Source organism: Macrobrachium nipponense, chromosome 8 (assembly GCF_015104395.2).
Source record: "Macrobrachium nipponense isolate FS-2020 chromosome 8, ASM1510439v2, whole genome shotgun sequence".
NCBI lineage: Eukaryota > Metazoa > Arthropoda > Malacostraca > Decapoda > Palaemonidae > Macrobrachium > Macrobrachium nipponense.
This window is the reverse complement of record NC_087203.1, coordinates 87137096-87153825: the sequence shown is the minus strand read 5'-3', so window position 1 is coordinate 87153825 and position 16730 is coordinate 87137096. Positions and strand designations below refer to the sequence as shown.

The following is a 16730-nucleotide window of genomic DNA, read 5'->3' as shown; positions in this document are numbered from 1 at the left end:
TCTCATGCCCTCGCCCTTGTGTGAACCCTCTCATACCTGAAGTATTGTCTCGTTATTGCGCAATCGGCGAATGCACATTGCTAGTGACGTCTTCATGCCTGACTTCTTGGATGTCCTTGCCTCCGATCCCGTGAGTGTCCTCTCTCTCTCTCTCTCTCTCTACACACACACACACACACACACGCACGCACGCGCACACGCACACAAACGGTCGCACACTAGCAGACATTGTTCTATGCTGTATTCCTTTACTTGAAAATTGAGGTGATGTTAGTCCAATGCTATTGTTATTATCATTACTATTGTTTTTTGTTGTTATTATTTTCTGGACATTGTGATGAAAGTTATATCTTGACAACTTGGAAAATCGAGTTTGGTACTAGGATATGGTTCAGGCAATTTCGATATTTGGTATTATTATTATTGTTATTATGGTTAGAACCTTTCGCGGAGAGCAGTATTGTTAAATAGGATTATTAAGTTTATGCCGAGTTTATCTTAACAAAAAGACTTTTTATAAAGCGAATGCTGCAGAAACTTTCATCGTATTATTATTCTTATTATTATTATTATTATTATTAGTTATTATTATATTAATTATTATTATTAGTATTATTATTATTATTATTATTATTACCTATATTTTACCATAAAAATTTTACCCATAAAAATTGTAGCCCCCAAATCCTGGGTAGACGTCTCCGTAGAGTTGTATCGTCGTATATGGTTGCAAAAGGTGGAGTTATCAATAGTTCACCTCATCGATTCCACTGCCTGTTTGTTGTTATCGTTGCTAGTCATAGGATTCGTATTGCAAATTCATTGCGTTGTTTCAAATTCTCCAGTGTTTCATTTACTCTTATAATGTAGTATTTCCTCTTGTGTTTCATTTACTCTTATATCTGCAGTACGATTTTCTCATGTGAAAATCCCTGCCACTCATCTTTGTAACAAATATTTTTTATGAACATTTTCGTGAAATAAAATTAAAAACAGGGATCTCAAATCAAACCAAAAAGGGACATCATTATTATGTTCACCTCATGACGAATCCATTTTTAACTATGTACGTATTTAGGCCGTTATTGTTTTAATCAGTCATCACTCTCACCCTCATAAACATCGGTAACCTTGACCAAGATAAATTTGCTCTCTACTGCTTTTTTTTTCTCGGGTATGTCGTCATCCACTCACATTTAAGAAATGACTTCACTTTTTCCCGTTATTTTAATCAAACTGCAGTTCAATTAGCACAGGAGTTGGCCTGACAAGCAACAACAAAAGATTTTGGGAAGTTCTTTGTCTTACGTAACGTGATCTCCGTGGTCGCGAGCTTATTCTGAGAATTTCTCTCTCTCTCTCTCTCTCTCTCTCTCTCTCTCTCTCTCTCTCTCTCTCTGTCATGAACGCACTCAAGATTAAATGTATTATTGTGCACTGGGTGTCTTACAGTTATTATACACATGCATGTATGTGCATTGTGTATATAAATATAATATTTACATATAGTACATAATGCATGTAAATGCATGTATAGGGCAAAACCTAAATGTAGGATTAGGTAGCTGTAGAGTACCTTTTTCTTGGGATTATTTCAATGTATAAAACAGTTTTTTTCCCCTGATTTATCGTCGCACTGTTTTAGTGAATAGAATATTTTCGCGCTAGTGTGAGAAATGTGTGGGATTTTTGTGCGTAAAAACAAGATTTTAAGGGGTGCTAGATTTCGACAATAAGCTAACTAAATCCCTGTAACCTGAATTCTTACCAAGCTCCATCTCTTGAGTATGTATCTGTACTCAGTCTCACGGACATATATACTTCAAAACGTTTCGGTTTTCCATAGGTTTGTACGTAACGCTGTTTAATTCATCAGGTGCTCAAGCGTGGTAGGGCAATATTCTTGAGAAGGAAATATTCGATTACTAATCAAAACATCCGTGTTCGTCTGTGGAGTTGGGATGCTACGGGTGAAAATTTAATCTGCCTATCTTTGTCTCTCCCCGTTTCTATATTTTAGTGTAATTATAATACTTTTTTTATATTATAGTAGTGTTTATTAAGGTACAGAGTCTGTTATTGGCTTAATTAAATTTAAAATGCTGGTATATCTCGCGTAATAGTCGAGTGAGTATATTCACTCCGGTACTCGCCTTCTACTGTAATATTTATTTACATTTTTATCTTTTTATTTATTAATTTGTTGATTTAGCTTTTCTTTTCTAATAACTGATCTCTTCCCTCTGCATTTCCATTACCTCTCTGTTATTTCTTTCAAACAAACGCCATATTCTCGGAAAGCTGAATTTCAAGTCAATGGCTGTAGTGAACTTCCTCCATATTTAAGGGGTTCGTCATCTGAATAATGATAATAATAGTAATCAGAGTTGCCTGATGGGTTATGATGTAAGGAGCAATCACTCAGGCGTGTTACGCCATTCTGTTTGTTTATATAATGAAGGGCATGCGGACTGGCTCTCGTTGCGTTTCCCTGGGCGGAAGTTTCGGTTTACCTGTGAAAGACAATACCTCACCTGACTACACGACCCGTTTCCATCTGGATTGCTTTTCTTCTTCATCCCTCTTTGGCCACGTTGATGGAGTAATGCCTCGGATGCATTCTCTCTCTCTCTCTCTCTCTCTCTCTCTCTCTCTCTCTCTCTCTCTCTATATATATCTATATATATATATCATATATATATATATAGTATATATATATATATATATCTATATATATAGTATATATCTATCTATATGTATGTATATATATATATATATATATATATATATAATATATAGATAGATATATATCTTATAAATATATATATATATATATATATTATATATATATATATATATATATATATATATTATATTATATCCATATGTATGTATTTGCAGTTATAAACTTCTGTCTCCAGGTTATAATCAAAGAGGGTCTAGGGTATTGTCTTTTGTTGGCATCATCCTACTGTTATGTCTTTTCTCATCCACTTAGAAATTTTTAGATTTTAGATATTAGAATTGTTTCAATTTAATGAAGATCGTGAATCAATACACCGATATATAACCACTAGTAAAGCACTTTTTTTTATTTATTTTTTGTTTTATTTAGGACAATGAATTGAAAGGATTAATACTGCCCTGTTCCCGTAAGGCAGTTTTTTTTTTAGTATCGTTGTTTACTCTCTTTTGTGTGAAAGGAAACATATTTAAAGAAAATTTTCTGTAGAATCTAATATTGTTAGAGAGAAATTGTGGATCTAGTTGCAATGTACCCTTTTGTTAAAGCAGTTTCTCAACCTGGGTTTTGCGAATCCCCAGCGGTGCCCAAGAGGGATTCCAGGAGAGAGAGAGAGAGAGAGAGAGAGAGAGAGAGAGAGAGAGAGCGTGTGATCGTTGCATAAATGCTTGGTGATGCTTTCATTGCTTATCCTTTTGAGGTGTGGATATCATACCTCCATGTCACCGATTCGAAAGAAAACACAAATATATTGAAATGCATGGACAATGAATATCGTGAATCTCAGGGAGAAAGAATCCGAAAGAAGCTAAATATAGACGCTCTTATTCGTCAGTGATCATGATTCGACCCAGACAAAAATAACGGCAATGAATTCAGTTTTCGCCCCAAAGTGTAAAGAGCTGAGAGCGGCTTCAGGGCTGCATGGAACGATAAATTTTTCAAAGGAATCTGGTCTTGTAATGATCGGAAGGGAGCAGAGCAGGGCATCAAAAAGACAGAGAAAGCTCCATTGCGAACTCCTCATTTTTAGGAGAGGAAGGCCCGCCACAGCACTTTCAGGCTCCTCTCTGCCTTTTTGGCGTTATCTTTAATGATCCATCATTAGACGTGTGGGTTCGTTTGTAGCCGACGTCTTCCGTCGACGGTGACCTTTTGCTTTAAGGGGCTACAAGATTTTTTTTTCTCTCACTCTCTTGTTTTTGCGTCGTTGGGCCAGAGACCAGTAGGTAAGATGGGAAATGTGGGACGTAATAAATAGGACCGATGTGATTTGGGAAATGTTGGAAATGGCCAGGGATGGGAGATAAAAGAGGCGGTTGTGGTGAATGCTTGGGGATAAGAACTATCTCTGCTTTATTCAAAATTGGAGAATAAAAGTAGTTTTGCTGTAGACCTTCTGAGAAAGACTGATTTGGTGTGTGCGACTTCACTCATGCAGGATGTACTTTTCAAGTTTTATCTTCATTCAGAATGGTTGTGCAACACGAACTGTTCATGATGTAAACAAACAAATGATATTAGGAGGAAGAGGAAAATGATCGATTGGGTTCAGAGTTCTTGAATGACGAAGTATTGAGAATGGAAAAGTATAATTCATTCAGTTACTATTAAAAGTTCTAAGTAATATCACATGGTTTAGTGAATATGTTCTTAGTCCAAGCATTCACAAGGGTAGCTTTTGTGTCTTGAACACACACACAGAGAGAGAGAGAGAGAGAGAGAGAGAGAGAGAGAGAGAGAGAGAGAGAGAGAGAGAGAGTTATAGTCAGTCAGTCAGTAAACGCCCTTGGATATGGGACAGGAGATTAGAATGCAAACATTGGAAAGACCCTTTTTAAATCTCCTTTGATTTGCACGGCAACATTGCCCAGCCTTTCAGTTGTCCCGACAGACACGTCCGATTGCGGACTATCTGCCCCCAACGTCACTCAAAATTAGGATTAGTATGTTTCGCACATGATCATTATGCAAATGATTTGGAGTGGATGGCGGGGCGATTCAAAAAAGACGTAAAAAGAAAACAACTTTTTCGAGCATCCAAAGCCCCAGTTTCTCTTAGCAGGAGCTGCTTAAGCCTCAGAGTTGCTCGTCATGGCTGTGCGGTTGCATTTAATGCAACCAGCGTTTATATGTTCGGAGGTGTTAACGATGCCTAAACCTCCGGGGCATCTGACAGCAGGTAGTACTCTTGCACTGGGCAGGACTGGCAGCGGTGAACTGGTTTGCCTTTATCCGCTGATCAATTTAATCAAGAGTATTACGTTTGAAGTTACTGAATGGAAGGAAACATGTGTGCTGGCGTAACTTAGTCCTCCTGGTATATATTAGTCATGAAAAGACAGCGAGCGAGTTGCAAGCATGCTGCACAACACTCCTCTGCTTCGTCATTCCTTCCTCTCTCTCTCTCTCTCTCTCTCTCTCTCTCTCTCTCTCCTCTCTCTCTCTTCTCGTAAGGAGTTGGTTGGAAGAAACGTTACCTTTACGAAACATTCTGATATAAAGTCCAGTAAAAAATGATACTCCGCCGATCCCGGTCACTCATGTGCGAAAGTGTCCCTGCGCTGCTTTGGTGCGACTTTGAACTTTCTGAAGTCTTCGCTTCGCTTCTTCTTTTGTTGTTATTACTAATTGGCCCGACGAATCGCCGTTAAGGAAGACCGAAAAATTTAGATTATAAAAGGGTATTCGAGTAACAGGCTGGACTGCAGTTGAGTAAGGGGGTAGAGGCGCAGAGGGAGAGAAAGAGAGAAGAGGAGGAGGGGGACGAGTTCGATTTTATCAGTAATGGGCAACCTGTGGTGAACGTAGTGGTTGGCTCGACTTGGCTGTGTGTTCGTCAGCGAGGTGTGTAGTGGTGGAGGAGGCGTTGCTGGTCTCCTGGACTCCTACAGGGTAGTGCTCTGCTGACCACCGCCTTAAGAGCTGCTCCTTCTCTTGCGAGGTCTCCCTTTTCCGTTGGCGGACGTCGTAGTTGTTTATCTTTGGAGAGGCTCTAGTGTGTTTTAAGGATCTCATGTTGCAGTGAATACTTTGAGTATACTTGAGTGTTTTTGTTGCGATTACAAATGTTTAGTCTACTTTCGTGATTACTATGAATTGTGAAAAATAATTGCAGATATGATGATTCTTTATGTATGTGATGGGTTAAAATGAAGTTTCCTCAACTCTTGAAATTGAGTGGCCTTCGTGCTCAGGATGGAGGTGGTAAAGAAGAGTATGGAAAAATAGATGGAAGAGGAGGTTGGGGAGGAGTAAGGTTGAAAAATGAAGAAATGGATGAAGAGGAGGAGGAGGAGGAAGAGGAAGAGAACTTGAAGGAGTTGCTTTTGCCTGTAGGTGTCATCAAGTACAACTCCCTTCCATCCCTGTTGGAAAACAAAGTGGGTCTCAGCTACGCCCCCTGTGGTGGCAACCAGTCCACATTTTCGTGTGTTTCCCGGAGTCAAGTCTGGGGAAAAGTCGACAAGGATGAACGCCAGAAGGACCCCCCTCTAAGTTCTTTGCCCTCTCAGTTGGAACGTCGGTGCCTTGGAATCAGTAAAAGTCAAGATCAGGTGAAAAGGGTAGGGTTAACTGGGGTGCCCAGCGGTCAAGAGGGAAACAAACTCACTCGAGGTCATAATGGAAGCGCAAACAACATCGACGTGGTAGCTCGATATGTTAGTAGCTTTGAGGATTACATTAAGAACCATGGCAACGTAGCTGAAGTGCACAGAAACAAAGCCACCTCCCCGTCAAGAACAAATTTAGAGCAAAAAGTGAATTTTGGAAACAAGAAATTAGCGCCTCCCGTTCCCCCCAAACCTCCTAGAAGGCGACATGTAGAACCTGAATTGGAAGTAGATAGTGATCATCAGAGTAATAGCGCCGATAAAGTGGTCAGTTCTGATAAGAACTCGTTTTCGAATCCCTCACCTTGCAACGATACGATTCCTTTGCAGAGCGGAGAGGCAGAGTCTGCGAGACCTACGCATATTCCACCAAGTCATGTCATTAGCGCCCAGTCAGCGTCCGAAGGAGAGCAAGCTGCATACCCTGCAACATTTAGCTACTCGGCCCTTGACACAAACAATCCTGGGGCCGGTGCTAATGCTAGTCAACAAACAAATTACCGCCCAAAGACCGCTACAACAAGTACCTTTCAACATGCCAGGCCGGGCATAGTTTTTGGACGCTCGGGGACACTTTCTCAGTCAACTAGCATCTTGCACGAACAAAAAGGCGAATTAATTGCACTAGTGCCCAGGTACTTGAATGATAACACCAGCCAGTATTTGAGTGACGTTTCTTATCACAGTGATAACAACGCAGGATTTACAGTTGCTAAGTGCCAGAACAAGAACCCCAACACGCGAACTATGAGGAAGCACCAGAGCGAACTGTCCTTAGTACAAAGTAAGTTTAGGCCGGAAACGAATCCACCCGCGGTGAAACGAGTGTCTTTCAAAAGTGACGTCTCTTGCATATCCCCAAGTCCCGAAGGTGATGATCGTGATGACAGTGATGCTGGGTCTTATGAACGCGTCAAGGAAATATTGTCGTCGAACAGTCGTCTCCCGTTCGCACCTAGGCGCCCTTTGCGATCTGCCAGTGCGTCGGACATAAGCCTGGCAATGTCGGGTAACGAGGGTTTTATGGGCATCCGATCCCAGACGCCTTTGCCCATCGTTCGGGAGAAGTCGATACTTAAAGATGATGACCTGGCGCTCTCCTCGTCGGATAAGAAGGACGGCACAAAACGAGTGACCCACTTGTCAAAAGTATTCGAGCACCAAAAGCATCCATACGTCTACCCCAAGTTCTCTCAGGTCATGTCGGTGAGCAACGAGAACGTCAATTACTCAGCGGAGAAGAGTAAAGATCAGTTGTACAAGAAGTCCTTCGGAATCTCCCTCAATGACATATCAGGCGACAAAACGATATTCCCCCTCGGCAGGAGGCAGCCCCATCAAATCAGTTCCGGCAGCTGGTTCAAAGGACACTCGTCGTCGTCGCCTCCCTTCGCGTCACCAGTCAACGACCCCGGCCCTAAGGCGTCAAAGGACTCGCAAAAGAAAATAGGTCTGTCGGGCATCATCACCACCCCGAGGCTCTCCCGAAGACCCAACGTCGTCGGCCAGACGAGGAACCCTTCTCCTCCTGAAGAGGCCGCGGACAACGCCACAGTTCTCAAGAAGCCGAGTAGGTTCCACCGGCCCCTCATGCCTATCACAGTTCCCAGGATAAAAAGGGGAACCCGCCGACTGTCCTTTAGGATATCGGACAGTCCCACGGCGGCGCATGAATGTTCCCAGGATGATGACTGTGATGAGGATGACAATGACAGGTGAATTCATCATTTCCTATTGCAATTTGGCTTTCCTGGGCTCTTTTGGGGAGTGGGTACTTCATTCATCGGCTGTTTACTCTACAAAACAAGTTTTTCTGTTTCCTGATGTCTTTATTATGATGGCATTCCTGTTTCATCTACTGTAAATTTCAACCCATAATTGTTTTGGTTATTTACACTATGAAAGGCATGAATTTGGCAAATAATCTAAATCATTAGTCATGCCGAAATTGAAATTTGTGAAATTTAGAACACTTTTGCATCTAATATATATTAAGTGTATGTACTATATGTATGTGTTCTTTTCTCTTTCATTCTTCTATTTGGGTATTTGCTTTGTAGAATTTTATTCACTTGAGCAGTTTCGCATGTTCAAAAGTATGCATAATTACGAAGCTGTAATAATGGTCTTTGGATCAGAGAAAACGAGCAGGTAAGAAATTAAGTAAGTCTCTTCTGTAGGCTATTTGGGTGATTGACCATTAAGAAATGCCAGACGACGTCGATACATAATCACCTTGGCAATACGTGGACTCGGAGTGGGCCAGCAACCTCATCCCATAAATACTTGCAGAAAAATGAAAGGGTAACACCATCAGGCGTAACCCACTTCTCAGAGTAAAGGGCGAATGGCTTTTTCAGTGTGTATAATTGATTAGTTAATCATACTCATTATTTATTGATAATTGATTAAAATAATAATGTAGAGCGTGACTTGTCGCGTAAAGAGGTAGTGGCTTGCGTGATTCTCTCTCTCTCTCTCTCTCTCTCTCTCTCTCTCTCTCTCTCTCTCTCTCTCTCTCTCTCTCTCCGTATAGCTGACATACCCTTCTGATACACACAGACATTTTCTAGCGAGAATTATGACTGGGCGAATTTTCCTTGCCTTTCTGAAAATAGAATTGTAGAATTATTTTCCACAATAATTTCATTGCACTTGAGGAAGGGTGTATTAGATTACAATTTGTTCAGGGGTAACGTAATGAAGCACGTTCTGGAAGGTGTATGAAAGGGATATTTTTATTTATTCTCCTGGAGCTTGTTTGTGGAACTTTTTTTTTCTGTTTGGTGAATTTACTTTGGCAGATCTGCTGACCTGTGTACAAATTTGGTAAGATCGGATTACGACTTCCTTACGTTTTCTGTTATTGTTGAATAAAATTTATGAAAAACACTTTTTTTTTCTTGCATGATATTTATATTGTTCCACGAATTCCATGTATTTCTTAAAGTTCACTGAACGCAGTTATAGTTTATTCGATATACCTGAAATATATAAATTTTTTATTGTTTTTTTTTTAATTGTTCGATCAAAAAACACTACTTTTAATCTGCTCTAGTAATTGTTTTTTGTTATTGTTCGATTAAAAAACACTACCTATGGTCTGCTCTTTTTCTAGCATTCCATTTTACTAAAACTTATAATCCTCTCTCATAGGCCTAGCTAAGCATAATTAGTCAAGCACACTTTATAACAATTTCTGAAACCTATTCTGATACTAATTTGGTATACATCACAGAGAGGCTTCACTAAACCATTTTACTCTCTCTCTCTCTCTCTCTCTCTCTCTCTCTCTCTCTCTCTCTCTCTCTCTCTCTCAATCGTTTTCAGTTCACGCATAACAATATTTCCCTAGTTCCAGGCGCGGAAAGACCCACTAAACCCATCTCTCGCGGAAATGGTCTCAGTTCACATAACTTGGAAAGAAATCGGGTCTCGTCATGATGATACATAATGATAATCATTTCTGTGATGTGGTTCTCATCGTTGGTCCCTATTTTTTTTTTTTTTTCCTGTTAAACGAGTTGTTCACTTAACACGCAGCCTGTTCACACGGCGCTGTTTAATGTCGCTTCAAGGCTTTTGCCGTCCTAGGCTGTGCCTTTATTTTTTGGGTTCGTTATAAGCTCCTCGAAGTATTTTTAGTTTTCTGTATATGAAAACTATTGCGGTGGCTATTTGTGGCTATTTGTCTGTCCGTCCGCACTGTATCTGTCCGCCCTCACATCTTAAAAACTACTGAGTCTAGAGGGCTGCAAATTGGCATGGTGATCATCGACCTTCCAATCATCAAAAATACGAAATTGTAGTCGTCTAACCTCCGTAGTTTTTATTTTATTTAAGGTTAAAGTTAGAAATGGTCGTGAGTCTGGCACCACTATAGGTACCAACAACACAGGCCACACCACCGGGCCATGACTAAGAGTTTCTTACAGCATTATGCGCTCTACAGAATACTCGATTTTCGGCGCATTTTATACTTTTTTTTTGCGCAAAGGCCAGTGGGACGGGCAACAGTGTCCTTATATTTCGCAGTTTATGAGAAAGTACGAAATAGAAAGGGGAAAGGGTAAGAGTGAAAGAAAGCTGTGGACCTGACATATTCTTGTGTAAGAAACCTTTAAGGTTACAACTTGCTAAGCTTGCTTCCACAGGGTAGAATTTCCTTATGTGAAAAGACGAAAGCAGAGTGAAGAGAAGAATATAGAATAGACTGGTGTTGGTATAAGATGGTAGATGTGAGCGATGTGATAAATTTGTACAAGCCACCAGTCATTGTATTCATATCTGATATTAAGTTCATTTATATTTGGATGTAGCTAATGATCTAGAGAATATTTTCATTTTAGTAATGCAGATTCTCATGCAACTCTTAAAGGTGGTGTTAATCTTTCAAAATAGCTGATGCGTTAATATAAAGGAAATGATAGTATAATTCATAATCAGTCCTATGCATTTCCAGTAGTTTTTTTTTCAAGGATATGTTTAACAGCAGTATATTTGTTGATAATACTCGTAATGGTGTTGGGTGTTAGCATCTGAAGACAGAAATGAGTCATATTTTTAAATAAATGGAACATGGGAAAATATTTTCGCCGGTTTGCACGAAAGCTCTGGGGCGCTTCCGGTAAATTTAAACGCAATTGAATTGATTTACTGGAATCATTTACTTACTAAATGTCTCCCGTAGGGGTTTAGTGCCGTCAGTGCACCTCGCGTCGTGCTCTGTAGGCTTTTGCAGCGCCCCTTTGGCCCCGAGCTGCGCCCCCTTTTCAACTTTGTACATTACCTCCATTTCCGCTCTAACGACTTCTTCCTGTCTGACGACTTCTTTCTCTCTAACGACTGGTTCCTCTCTAATGACTTCTTCCTCTGTAATGACTTCCCTCTCTAACTACTGTTTCCTCTTTAATGACTTCTTCCTCTCTAACGACTTCTTCCTCTCTAACAACTGTTTCCTCTCATACGACTGTCTCCTCTCTAACGACTTATTCCTGTCTAACGGCTTCTTTTTCTCTAACGACTACTTCCTCTTTAATGATTTCCTCTCAAACGACCATTTCTTCTTTAACAACTTCTTCCTCTCTAACGATTTCCTCTCAGACGACTACTTCCTTTCTAACAACTTCTTCCTCTCTAACGACTACTTCCTCTCAAACGACTACTACTTCTCTAACAACTTCTTCCTCTCTAACGACTACTTCCTCTCTAAGGACCTCTTCCTCTCGAACGACTACTTCCTCTCTACGGACCTCTTCCTCTCGAACGACTACTTCCTCTCTACGGACCTCTTCCTCTCGAACGACTACTTCCTCTCTACGGACCTCTTCCTCTCGAACGACTACTTCCTCTCTCCGTTGTCATCGTTGTACTTCATCCCCTAAATTTTCTGGTACTTACCTGTAGCCGATTGAGAAAGAGAGACAGATAGAGAGAGAGAGATAGTTAGAGAGAAGCGAGAGCGAGAGAGAGGTTGGCACCTACCTACACTCCAAAGAGAGAGAGCGCGCGCCTGGCACTCGCACACACTCAAAATTTCAAATAAAAGAGAGGGAGAGACTCGCATGCCTTCAGAGAGAGAGAGAGAGAGAGAGAGAGAGAGAGAGAGAGAGTCACACCTGGCACTCCCTAAAGTTTTACCTGCTGGAATTGATTGCGCCGTAGGCTTCCGCAACACCTTGAAAAGGAGAAATTAATGGCTTTCTTATATCTTACCGTGCTTTAACTTTTAGTGTTTTGTACGTGAGGAGGGAAAGTGATTTGACATATATTTTGCTCATTTAGGTATAACGAGGTTTAGGTTTTTGTAAATGACATACGTAAAATCTTTTTTTCGATTCTAGATCCTTAAATTTGGTGGAAATATCAGGGCGTAAAGATGGGTCATAGCATTTGGAGAAGGTTTGGTGTTGTGGAGAGCATTGAGAACAATAGGTTTAAAAGGAGTGTATAATTCTGAAGTGTTCGTTGGAGAGAAAATATGGATATCTCGAGAATGTAGCTTAGATTAAGAGAGACGCATTTTAATTTTTGCTGAAGTTCCTTGAGCTAGAGTGAATGGCACAGCTTGAGTCGGCGCCTCAGTGGCGTGGTCGGTATGGTGTTGGCGTGCCTCCTGGGTGGCTGCGAGTTCGATTCTCAGGCATTCCATTGGGGAGTGAGAGATGTGTATTTCTGGTGATAGAAGTTCACTCTCGACGTGGTTCGGAAGTCACGTAAAGCCGTTGGTCCCGCTGCTGAGTAACCATTGGTTCCATGCAACGTAAAGGCACCTTACAAACAAACAAACAACTTTGATGCGCTGCAAATAAGTCGTTTGTGTGCGTATACAAGGATTATAGTGTGAAATATTTTTGCCAGGTGGATTCATCTTCATTTTCTCAGTTGCTGGTGAATATGGCATGGAAGACAATGCTTGTTTGTCCGTTCGTTTTAAGTGCATTGGATAGTAACCTCGAATATGATTTAAGAATGAAGACAGTCAGTAAACGAGAGAGAAAAGACGCGAGAGTGCTCCTTAGTCTTTGCCACCTCACGAAATTCTTTTCATTCAAGATCTGAAATGTGTTAACAGTCTTCGCCTTCTCTTGGTGAAAGTGGATGAGTTTTGTGCTTCTCTTCTTTTTTTAATGCCGAGTGCTCTCGCCGTTTTCATTTTCATTTTTTCATCAGCGAGAAAATTCAAGTTTTTCATATCCGGAAAAATGTTCGTATCTTGCGCAATTTCTATTTTCGTAGGAGGTGGATGTTAAAGAGAGTCCCAAAGGATCATGTTACTCTGTAACTTTATGGCCTGTGTCAGCAATGCCACAGATTTAATCGTGAAATATGTAGGGAGTTTATTGAGGATGATGCTTTCGCGTACCCATGTTCGTGCATAATAGATGTATTTGCAAGTTTCTTTATATGTTTCTAGATAAAGAGTTATTTGCTTAATTCGTTTTCTTCTCGTTTCCTCGGAGTGGTTCTCTATCGATTACCCCGTGGGGTGGTGATGTCATCAGTGCACCTCGAGCGGTGCACTGTAGGCATTACTTAAGGTTCTGTGCAGCGTCCCTTTGGCCCCTAGCTGCAACCTCTTTCATTCGTTTTACTCTACCTCCAAACATATTCTTTTTCGTCCATCTTATTGTTCAACCTCTCGTTGGAATTGCTTCATAGTGCAACTGCGAGGTTTTCCTCTTGTTAAACCTTTCAGACCTATTAACTGCCAACTTCCGTTTCAGCGCTGAATGACCTCATAGGTCCTAGTGCTTGGCCTTTTGGTCTAAAGTTCTATATTCAATTCAATTCTACAGATTATCTTGAGTAAGTGGGATAGCATTTAATTTGAGGAACAGTAGATGCTGTTTAATCATGAAGCGATCCACTTGCCAAAATAAGTAAATAAATAAATCGGTAAATAATTAAATAAGGAAAGAAAGACAAAAAAAAATGCTAAGGAAAGAAAGGCGGAAAAAAGTGCTATTCTCGCTATCGGGCAAAAAGACTAGTGTTCGTTTGCTGTATCAGCTAGATTGCATACCGGTAGTATTTCATCCTAAATCCTCTTCGTTATACTCGTAATCTTTTGCCCATTTTGCTTTTATAGAGCACGGATTTATTCATGGACGAAGGGCACTAACATTGCTCTCTCGCTTTATTTTTTTATTTCTATTCTAAAGGGATTATTGGTTTATGCTTATAATTTGTCTTCGGAAGGATTTCCTCCATGGTCATACCGAATTCGTATAATGGGTTTCCGTTGCACGCGCTTTCATCATCAGTGAAATCGGGCAGTGTTGTTGCTGTTCTTGGTGTTGTGCAATTGCTGTGAAAATAGACTTCTATTTTATGTTGCCACGTTCGTTTATAACCTGCAGTTTTGGTATTGCTGTAATTCTTGATAGCATCTTTGATATAAGTCATTGTCAAACTTACATAAAAGCTGACATTACTGTGTAATGTAATTTTATTATAAGGTCTAAGTTTTGTATCGTCTCAGTATCTTGAAGTTACGTGTTTAATCTCAGGCTGGTACGTAAGATGTCGATGGAGGTTGCATTACTGGGAGGCTGTTTTGATTCCATATGATATATTTTAGCTCCCTTTTCTTGCGTGAATTACAGCTGTATCTGCAGAGGACTGCATTCTTTCAGCAGATGATGTCCATTTTCCAAACCGTAAGATGATAATTATTTCATATTCTCAAAATTGACGTGTAAATATGTTGGTTATCTCACACTGTTCAAAAACCTAAGTGTTGGATTTAGTGACAGCGGTCCAGAGCATTTTAGGTCCGTTATTTCACACTCTTCTCATAGAAGCAGGACTTCATTCTGGTGCCAGGTGTCGAAGTTCCAAAGGCATGTGAAAACAGTTGGGCTTTGGTATGGTCATTGCACACTCTAAGTTACATTGCTTTTCCACGGTTTCATTCATATGAATCAGTTAATGAAAATGTTACTTTCTCTCTCTCTCTCTCTCTCTCTCTCTCTCTCTCTCTCTCTCTCTCTCTCTCTCTAACCAACCCTAGTGTCATAGAAGAGGATTGATATGTTGTCTCTCTCTCGAGAGAGTTTCACAAGGGGAAACTATTGGAATTTGATTACGGTAGAATTCCTCAGGTCGCTTTCACTCATTTTCCAGTCCACAGTCAGTGTTCTGCACTTCCTTCGTTCCTCCTTCGAGAAAGTATAAGCAGTTACAGTCACTGTAGTTCAATATGCCCCAACTTGCAGTTTATGCCTTGAGGTTTCAATTTGCCTGGAAATGAATTATGTGTGTTACCTGATTATTAAGCATTTGGGAGAGTTAAAACTAGTTATATTATATTAATATTATTATGTATGCAGTCGTTCGGAACAAACCAAAAGTGCCTTTTAGAAGACTGTGAAGCGGGTAAGATTGCCGTATAACTAAATATAGAAGAAAATACAACATTATCTGTGTGTGTATATGTATGTATATATATATATATATATATATATATATTATATATATATATACTTACATACACATATACACACACAGATAATGTTGTATTTTCTTCTATATTTAGTTATACGGCAATCTTACCCGCTTCACAGTCTTCTATTTCTTAACTTAATTTGAAACATAACCACGAGGCAAGTGAAACGTTGGGATAGTTGCAACCTTAAATGTTAACACACACACACACACAAATATATATATATATATATATATTATCTATGTATATATATATATATATATAAAGCACACACACAAACATATATATATTATATCTATATACACGCACACACACACACATATATATATATATATATATATATATATATATATATATATATATATATATGTGTGTGTGTGTGTATGTGTGTTGTTAACATTTAAGGTTGCAACTATCCCAACGTTTCACTTGCCTCGTGGTTATGTTTCAAATTAAGTTAAGAAATAGAAAATATCTATTGCTATTTTTAGTGAAAGTATTACATTTTCTAAGCCTCTGGGTGTTCTTTAAAATAGGATATTCATTTTGAGTTTTCAAAATCTCTCTCTCTCTCTCCCCTCTCTCTCTCCTCTCCTCCCTCTCTCTATCTCTCTCTCTCGCTCTCTCCTCCTCCTCTCGTCTCTCTCTCTTCTCTCTCTCTCTCTCTCTCATCTCTCTTCTCTCTCTTTATATATATAATATATAATAGATATATATATATATATATATATATATATAACATATATATATAATAATATATATTATATATAATTAAATATTTATATAGTATATATTATATATTATATATCTATTATATATACTATGTAGTAATATATTATTTATATGTCAGCCACGAAATAAACAAGCAATGAAGACTTTCACTGCTGATCTAGAATGCGATATCCTTTGACAACAGCTGTTTAATCAGAATGCGCAATCTTTTCTTAGTAAGGAACATAGAATGAGTACAAGATTCCCGGATCTGTTAAAGTCCTCCTTAGACAAACGACTTTTGCCTTGAACTTCGTAACGACATCCGTGATTTTGTGGTCATGCAGGAACTTCCGACAACTAGATAAAAGAAAATAAAAATAAAAATAAAAAGAAGAAAGATTTCCGCTCCAGTGGGCGGTAATCGAGGGCTAAGGAATATTGTCCATCATCGTTACTGTCCCAGTTACTTAGGAGTCACCTTGCGCGATCATCGTATGTATCGTAGACGATTCGCGAATATGTTCAGTTTCTTCTGTGGGGAGACACAAAGGAGAATTGTGATGCGAGTATGTTCGTTCGTTCATTTATTTATCCCTTCCTTCCTTCCTTTATTTAAATCTTCCTTCCTTCATTTATTTCTTCCTTCCTTTCTTTATTCCTTCCTGTTTTCCTTCCTTCCTTCATTTATTTTTTCCTTCCTTTCTTTATT

General features: G+C 39.5%; 1 protein-coding gene across 1 annotated transcript in view; it reads left to right on the top strand.

Annotated features, from left to right (window-relative positions):
- The first annotated feature begins 5542 nt into the window (after positions 1 to 5542).
- LOC135222909 (uncharacterized) overlaps positions 5543 to 16730 on the top strand; it is a 318817-nt gene continuing 307629 nt past the window's right edge. The window contains exon 1 of the mRNA XM_064261302.1: positions 5543 to 8072. Within this exon, the coding sequence (XP_064117372.1) occupies positions 5896 to 8072 (2177 nt within the window). The 5' untranslated portion in view covers positions 5543 to 5895. The remainder of the gene's footprint in view (positions 8073 to 16730) is intronic.